This window comes from Gavialis gangeticus, unplaced genomic scaffold, assembly GCF_001723915.1.
Source record: "Gavialis gangeticus isolate Ggan-Ray unplaced genomic scaffold, GavGan_comp1, whole genome shotgun sequence".
Lineage (NCBI taxonomy): Eukaryota > Metazoa > Chordata > Crocodylia > Gavialidae > Gavialis > Gavialis gangeticus.
Genome location: NW_017729022.1, coordinates 171,146,071 through 171,155,361, shown reverse-complemented (window position 1 = coordinate 171,155,361; position 9,291 = coordinate 171,146,071). Strand labels below are relative to the sequence as shown.

At 41.2% G+C, this 9,291-nt stretch overlaps 1 protein-coding gene across 1 annotated transcript in view; it reads left to right on the top strand.

Moving 5' to 3' along the window:
* Positions 1-3,745: 3,745 nt before the first annotated feature.
* The window catches only part of HHIPL2 (HHIP like 2), a 25,936-nt gene continuing 20,390 nt past the window's right edge, over positions 3,746-9,291 (top strand). The window contains exon 1 of the mRNA XM_019516483.1: positions 3,746-4,547. Within this exon, the coding sequence (XP_019372028.1) occupies positions 4,161-4,547 (387 nt within the window). The 5' untranslated portion in view covers positions 3,746-4,160. The remainder of the gene's footprint in view (positions 4,548-9,291) is intronic.

The following is a 9,291-nucleotide window of genomic DNA, read 5'->3' as shown; positions in this document are numbered from 1 at the left end:
CATTGAGGTGAAATGAAGTAATTCTTTACCAACATGATAAATGAATAAGGCTAGAACAGGGATGACTAATCTCTGGCATGAGAGTCATGAGTGGTACAGGCAACCTCTGTGTGGTACATGGCAGGTCAGGGAAGGAAGGGGAAGGCAGCACAAAGCAGAGCAGCAGATTTGGACAGGGGAAGGGGGCTGGAGTGGCACCCAAGGATGGCATGGGGCTTTTATTTATGGCATGCCTGCTAAAAGGTCTAGGTAGAAATATTAACTTCATTATGATTTCAGCTTGTGTCTCTGCATTTGTCTGTTTGCTACTATCTCTCTCCTGTTTGTCAAGCTGCTACCTTTGCTTTGTTTAGTCTCCATTGAAAACGTATTTTTTCAAAGCTTATAAATTAACATTGTATAAAGGAAATTTAAAGAACTACAACCATACTTCAGTGCTTCCATCTTCTAACCATCTGTCTGCTAAATTGTAAATTCTCTGAGATTGGGAGGGCCTGTCTTTGTTTTTGGCATTTTGATACAGTTCTGAGCACCAACCAAGTAATGACGCACTAAATTTCTGAGCCGATTACTGATACGATGGTTCTACTTTTTTTTTAATTGCTTTCCATAACAAGAACCACCTTTTCTCCATTTATTGTGTGCAACATAGTGGCAAACAGCAAGGTATACTATGTTTGGGCAAGTTGCATTCAGACAGTACTCACATGGTTGTGATTTTTTTTCTTTTGGTCAAAAAAAAAAAAAAGTCTAAAAGTCTTTGAGGCAGTGGAGGCACAGATTTGTTTAATATGGTACTCTGATTTATTGTGTCCTCTCAGCACCCAGTATTCACATTCTCTCTCTCTCTCTCCAGACTTGAATAAAGCCATTAGCCCTATTCAAAGAAGCAATGAGGAATGCTTGTTGTCTACAAGCTGAGGTATCGAGTAACTCAGTAGTTGCAATTTTCTACATGGCTGACTCTGTAGCATCTGAATTTGTTAATCTGGAAGCAGTGTTCTGTTTGTAAGTGGATCTTGAAGAGATGGTCTTGAATTTAAATGCTCTTGCCCTTTAGAAGAAAAGAGAAGTATGGGAGTGGGGTATCTTACTGAGACTAACACAATATTCAAACAAAAGCCACAGACAACTCTGTCAAGGGCCTGAGTTTTAGAAATGGCTTGTGCTTGCATCAGCAAATCAAGCAATTAGATGTCTAAATATTTGCACCCCTAGTTCAGAGTGAATGCACAACTGAGAACAGTCGTTGCAGTGATTCATAAAGAAAGAAGGTTAAGTCAAGACTTCACAGAACGTTTAAACCTGCTCAAGGGGGTGGGGGTGGGGGGCAGGAGGGAGTTATTTCCTGGCAATGCTGAACCTTGCAGCTGTGCTCTTCCCAGTTTGCTAGAAGCCTAAACAAAGGAGGCACATTATAGGTAATGCCTATATGCTAATTCAATTAAAACTCTACAGGCTACTGCAACAAGCTGGTTACCAATTCAAATCTCCAAAATAAATAGTTTGCTGGAAAGGCTATGATTCTGTCGATCCTCATCACAGCTTAATTGTGTATCGCTGTCATTGTATGCTTCCATTTGTCATCTGTGCAGAAAAGAGCTCAGATAATTAGAAAATAACTTGTGCTCTTGCTCTGAAGTTCAAGCATGATAGTAGTGGACAGGATTTCTGAGTGGCCTTCAGTTCGTAAGGATTATAAAGTAGGTCTCTTCCCCACCCCCCATGAATATTACCATACCAAATTTGATCAATAGCATGTCACAGAGCAAAATATTTTCCAGATGAAACTGTGAGAAAGCTGTTGTGTGTCTTCTGTCTTCCTGTTCACTGCTCCCAGCATACTGACATCTGAGACAAATTGCCAGAAAGCCCAGTGTGCACTGAACCTAGCACCTCTACAGTGAGTTTGAGAACTAGGCTTCTAAGGCTAAGTACAGACAGTCAAAAAAAAAAAACAAAACAAAAAAACCCTGGGGCAAAAAACCTGAGGCTGAATTGATTCAGTCTTTGCAGATTAGTCTAAACTGCAAAGATTGAACCAATAAGCAAATTAACAGACATTTACTTTTGATTCAGGAAATGCAGCCACATGCCTGCAGTAGCTCAAGCCAGAAGCCAGGGCGCATTAGAGCACAGCTCTGGCATGTAGCCAGAATGTGCTGTGTGCTTGTTTCCTCTTTCTGTTGCCCCCAAGGTCCAGAATCACAACAGCAGGACTCTGCAGGGTTGCTCATCATTTCCTCTTCCTGCTTCCAGATGCCTCTGGGATTTGTAGTCCACAGTTGCAGGCTACACTAAGTAAGCAGGGCAGGGTAGCACAGCTTTGTACTCGGGGGAAGGGAAGTTTAACACCCCTCCCTAGCCCCAGACCCCACCAAGGGTTTGCTGGGGGAGGGGCAGTTAGTGAGCCAGCCCTCACTGCTCCAGCTAGGGAGCAGAGTGGCAGTGCCAGCCCTGATCTCTGGAGCAGACAGCACAGCCCAGCTCAGTGCTACAAAATGCTGGGGATTGTGATTTAACTTGAACCAGGAAGGGCTCTGGGACACAAGTTTCATAAACTGCTTTGACCTAAATCTGTTAAGTCTGGTACTACATTTAACCAGGTTTATCTTAAACCAGTTTCAGCCATTTTGAAACTCTTTTATGTGCAATGAACTTCTATTCTGTTACAGGTTTAAACCAGTTTCTGATCACTTAAACCAATTTGTGTAGCTTCTGTCCCTAGTACTGTCTCCAAAGGCTGCTGTCTACTGGTTTACACCAGGAAGAAAAAAATATGGAAAACTCCAATGAGGTTTATGAATCATCTTGGTATAATCTAGGCTCACAGACTAACATGTATTAATCGTAAACATATGGTGACTGCAGAAGATCACTACAGGGCATTAAGTTTATTTGGCTACATTATTGGTTCTTTTTTTTTTTTTAACCTTAATAAGTTCAGATTTCTTTTAACCATAACCCTAACTCAACTTTTGTTGGTGTTTGGGCATGACTATTATATTTCTGTAAGCATTTTTGTCTGTAAGTTATTGGGATATAAATTGAAAATTAAGTGAATCTTAAAAAGGAGGGAGGACTTTCTGGTCTATCCCTGAAGAAAAAGACCAAAGTTGATCAACATCTTTTTTAATTCAATAAAATGGTCAGGATAAGATTCCGGACACCAAGGTGCTCGGAAGATCACTTCTCCCCAGTGTTCGCACCCTGCTGCAACTGGCACAGCTAAGTTGGGCCAGCCACCTCTCAAGAATGTTTGACACTTGACTGCCAAAGAAAATCTCCTATGGCTAACTGTCAAATGAAGTACACTTTCGTGGCGCACAAAAGCGTTACAAGGACATCCTAAAGGTGTTCCTAAAGAGTTTTGGCACCAACCCAGAGTTGTGGGAGTAAATCGCTCGCAACCGTCCATCCTGGAGGTCCCAAATCCAGAATGCAGCATTGGCCTTTGAACAGCAATGCACGGCAGAAGCCATAAAGAAATGTGCGGCCAGGAAAACGAAAACCTCCTGTATCCAGCCCTCATCGCTCTCCTGCCCCTGCTGCAGCAGATTGTTCAAAGCAAAGATCGAACTTATAAGTTACCTATGTACTCGTGTGACCTAACCTCCACCCCCTTCTTCGTTCTCTTCCCTTTCCCTTTTTTCTCCTTTCCCTTCTTTCTCCTTTTGTCTTTTCTCTTTCCATTTTTCTTTCCTACTTCTTTTCTCTCTTCTTCCTTCCCTTCCCCCCCTGCTGGATGCAGTCGTCTTTGCCCACGAAGGATGAACAAAGCAGCAAAACAGCCAGTACAGGTTGCAAGTGATTGATTCATCTTCCTTCCCTGGTAACTTGCAGAGGTGCAGCATAAGTTGCCATGAAAGAGGAGAGGGGGCTGATCAGATTCTGTACATTTGGATCACCTACTGATTTGTCTAGTCTACAGACTCCACACATGATTTCTGAGTCTGTTTAAACTAGACTGCAGGAATTAGATCTGCAAGTGCTTGTGGGGGCATGAGAAATGTGTAGAGGGGAGGATTCTGCAATGTGACGTGTAAAATACCAGAGGAGAAGGCTGGAGGTTTCTACACTGCTCAAAAATAGTAAACTTTAGAGAGAGAGTGATGATCAAACGTTGAGCTCTGTGGCTGGCAGTTTCTAAAGCTCAGAGGATGAATAAGCCATACCTTAAAGAAGGCCAGAACTTGAATACATTTGGCCTCAGGAGATTTCCAGAGGAGAAAGTAAATGTTTGGCTGGACATTAACAGGAGCAGCTGCTCTGGTGTTTCCTTCTTTTGCCCAAACTATTTCCTTTGCTTCACCTTCTTGCTTCTGTGCCAAACAAGCCTGCTCATGGGGCATCCCCAGTGCCTGGACTATGGACCTCCTTTTCAGCCTCCTTTACACCTGGAATTCTGCTCTGCCTATGAGAAGTTTGGCTGCTGTGACCAGGAAAAAGACAACAGCATTGCAGCAAAATACTGGGAGATCATGGATTACATTAGTCCCCAGGGTCACAGGCTGTGTGGAAGGTATATCAAGGATATCCTATGTCAGGTAGGGCAGATGGTTTCAACCTGTGTGCCCACTATTGGTTTCTATTAGGAGGTGATCTATCTTTTATCACTTCTACATCTATGGTGCTGGGGGTAGGGGGTGGCAGTGGAGGAATATTGTTAATGGATAATAATTGATCCCAATGTGAACTAGATGTGACAGCTTGCACAAAATTGAGGCTAATATAAGTGCATGTAATAATGATTACTCTGATTGCAAGATCATTACCTATCAACCCCCTGATCAAATTAAAGAAGCTGCTGTTAGGAGAGACAATCCTAGCCCTTTTGTAACTAAAGCAACATTTAGAATAAGTTCAATATTGATGTTTGAATTCTGCTCATAAATACAGGGTAACTAGATGTCAAGTTATGCAGAACCAAATGAAAAGAGAATAGGAAGCTCAGTGTTTGTATTCCCAGGTCTCATGGAGGGTGTGTTTAGATTGTCTTGCTGCCTAGTGCTCTGTAAACGTTGTGGTTAGTAAAGTAGAACAAAATTAAACAACCAGCAGATTCATACAACCGAAATAAAATGAGGCTTCAGTTGCTGTGTTCCCTCTGTACTGTCTTCATCTGGCTCCTGGAAGTAGATGCTGTGCAGTGGCAAAATACTAAAGGCACAGCCCTTCCTGAGCTCCGGTCAGAACAATGTTTTATTATGGGCAGAAGGGACCTGACTTTTTTAACGACCTTGTTAGTTATGCAGGTCATGGTTTACTGTATGAATGCCAACATAAAACAGCCAAAACACACTTTTAGGCAGACACAAAAATTCTTCCAACTTTCAACTTCTTTAGACACAAAATATTGTCCATGTTTACCAGATACTTCCACTTCTATTGGAACATTGGCAAGATTCTGGAGTCACTTTGGAAAAAGCCAGTGTTTGGAAAAAGAAGACTAAACGCTTCATTGGTCACTTTTACAGCCAGCTAATCTGAAAAAAAAATGTGGATCATGGCAGAAACTCTCAGATTCACACTAATGACTGAGAGGCCCAGGGAGGATTTCCGGTATGTGACCATTAGAAAGCAAAGATACAGCAATAACAAAACTGCTGCACCTTTTTATTTTGATCAGATAAGCAGAGCTTAGTTTGAACTCATAATCCAGTTTTGGGAAAAAAAACCCATATACTGGCATATATTTTTTATAAGTATCCTGAGATCTTACAATGAACCTGATAGAATAGGATATATATCACAATAATAATAAATTAACTCTGTGATGAGCAGCAGCTTGTGATTGTTAAAGTTTTAATAGCCTGTTCTGCTTCCATTCAGATGGGGATAGGTGGGGTTCCTTAGTAAGAATTATTTGCTTATTGCATTAGCATAGTGAATGGGGAATGAGTAAATAATGAATTTATTTTCCTCAGTCACCTGTTATTTCCAGTACATTAACAGTAATGACAGATTCTCATTCCAGCAAGTAAAGGATGTCCTAATAATTCATAATGATTGTGTGAAATGTCAACACACAGACTTAGTGTTACACAAGTTTAAAAAGATGATGCTGAATAGTGACACTATCAGAATCTAGATTTGCAAGTGGTTGCTAACTAATAACTGCATGTAGTAAGACATCAGTGAGACTACTTACTGTTGCAAATACTACCTCTGGTGCTAAGTGTTTGAAGGTCAAAACTTAAGGAATAGGCAGAGAAGGAGAACATTATTATTTGCTCACATTTTTCAAGCAAATTAACTTAAGAATTAATTATAGCGAGAGTGATTCCTATGCTTTTTTATTACTAGCTTGCATTGCAAGGTTCTCCACTGAATTTTACTACAGGGGTATTCAGCAGCTGTTCTGCTATATAGTGGTCAACATATAAATATTTTTGGGAAGTCAGAATAGCAATGCCCTTGGAAACAAATGCATCCATTCTGTACTAGGGATAGTGGAATTCAAATGACGGGTCTGTTTTTACAGCTTTTCCCATTGGTACCAGGATGCTGATAAGAGTTGATATAAAGAGCTGTGCAGTGGAACTCATCAACAATCCATAATAAGACTTTTACAGGTCTTACAAAGCTCAGGAGCTATGCTGTGCATTCTCAAGCACCATTTCCTGACACCCTCTCTATACACTAATGATTTACAGATAGAGAGGACCATTGTAATAATGGTTGGCTTTGAATGCATTTTTCATCAAAGATTTCCATCTGTTACAGTCCAAATCACCTGCATTTGTCTTCATCATTTTAGTTGATGTTAAAAGAGAAGGTGTAATGCAGCTTGTTTCCATTGACTTGAAAAGAACTACTCTGACCTCAGCTGAAAGTTTGGGCCATCTTGGCTAACTACACTTATTTTAAATCTGTAGGACTATTAAGTCTGGTTATCACTGGGTGTAAATGGTTAGCTACGTAGAGATGTTGGCTTGGAAAGTGCATGTGAAGTCCATGCCAAGACTTGCCCTTAATAACTTTAAGCTAATGTTTTTCAGCCAGGGTGCCACGAGATCTTTTTAAGTGTGTTATGTGGTATTAGTACTGTTAGGTGGGCAAACAACCACACACAGTTCATGAGATAAACCCAGGGATGTCTTCAACTCCCTTTGCATTGTCCTACCCATGTGAGGGAAATGGGAACAGGTGACCAGCAAGTACAGAGAGACAGCTTGATGCAGTTAACGTGACACCTTTATGTCAGACGTTTAACCAACATGCTGGCTGTTGCTTGCATTCCTTACGAGACAGCCAATGTATGTGAAAAATGAATGGCTTAGGAAATAGCAAAAGCTATTACCTGAATGGCTGGGAAAGAACCTTCACTATTTAGAAGGTGTAATATGTTCACTACCAGACTCTAACATTGCAAGGGCTGCAGCTAGATCTTAACATTTAAAGATGCTGAGACCACCCTTAAAAAAGAACAAGTGCATTCCAATGGTCCAGCAGTTGCCATAGCTCTCAGACACCTAACTACTGTGGGACTGACTCTGGTCTCATGCACACCAACACAACCCAAAGAAAACTCTTTTCAAGTCAATGAAGTGTTGCCAGTGCAAAATTGAGGTGATGGCCAGTAAATGCTCAAATGCACAGAAGAGATCTCAACACTGAGTGGCAAACAGCTCTTTGGAGCCAGCTTCAGGAAAGTACTGGCTAAGAGAGTCATCTTTAGGTTTTACAGGGCCCAACATACAGTTGGCTTTATCCAGTTCCCCACCACATCCCAATGACATCTTGCTTGAGACCTTTCCTTAGTTTCTGGTGATCTCCACCTAATCTCATATTTTGTGAGATCTCGTCCTGCAACCTAAATTTTATACGTACATGTATGTGTGTGCACTGACCAGAGCCAGCTGGGGTTATGTCACAGAGGGTGGAGTCCGTAGGCACTCCTGAGGCCCATCCAGTTGTTATTTGCTCACATCAGGGCCTCCCACTTGCAGGTGCCTTTTAACAGAACAAGACTGGACAGAGACCTCTGTTGCCTTGGTTTTCATTGTATTGAGGACAATAAGAGCCCATTGCTGCCCTTCAGTGTTTTTGGAGGGCCCTAAACTGCAGATCTGCCATGATTTTGTAGCTTGAGGCATAACACAGGCCACAGGACTCTGCCCCACCATATCGCACTGCAGATTTCTGTTCCACAGTGCCTTTTTGGCAGGAGTGAAGTAGGAGTGTCAGAATGAGGCAAGAGGATCAGTTGTTGTGCAGATCTGTAGCCCTAAACCCATATACATAGGACCATATGTGTGGTCCAAGAGGTCTAGTATTGGTAGTGGGGAAACTGTGTAGCTATTCCATGCAAAAGGTACTGGGGTATAGGACTTCTTTCTAATCTCTCACCCATATGCTGCTGAGGTGATAGGTTTCTATTTGTTTTATGTGCTGTTTTAGTCCAATAACATGGGCAGCTGACATGGGGCTTTTCTGCTGAGAGGCAGTGACATCCATGCTATGGTTCTACCCTAGTATAAGCAATGAAACATCTTTATTAGAATAAAGTTTAGATGTCAGGATTTGTTACCTTCATATATGAAAATCCTGGGAAAGGCTGCCATTTACCATGAAAATACTGAAGGCCTGGAACATTTGCACAGACATCCTCAGAGATTTGGCTAATGTAACATGAAAAATACCAGCTGAATTGGCTGGTATTTTTGGCTTTACCTTAGTCCATGCCTATCCAATACATTTGCTGTGTGCTGATGTGATGAAGCCCAATAAATCAATTTCAGCTCTCTCCAGGATTCATTTAATAGGGCTTTGGCTTCTATAGGTCTTACATTCATGAATATGCAGATCTAGTTTTAAAAGAAATATCTTAAAAAGGATCCGAACACAGCTGGATGAAAAGCTGTTAAAAATTTGCAAAGCTGGGGTAGATTAAATATTATTTTTTCCGATATCTTGCACATCTGAAAATCTGGTTGTTAAGGTATATAACTTTTGGCACCCCAGCTTGAAAATACTGATTTGCCCAAGATGATACAGAGGGTCATGGCAAATCCATGCATAGAACCCAAGAGTTTTAAATCTTAATTTTGTAAAAGTAATGTATTGACTTCAGTGGAACTCCATACAGGCTGAAAGTTAAGCATGTACTTATGTGCATATGCACATAAGTACATGCTAAAAAGAGGCCTTAAATCTTTCAGAGAAATGTCATGATGCTAACTACTCCAGGGATGATTTACTGTAGCTATTTGTCTTCCTAATTATTTTCTGTGCTATTGACTATTCTGTTTGCATGAAAGCCATTTGATGCGTCATGAATGTGTGTAC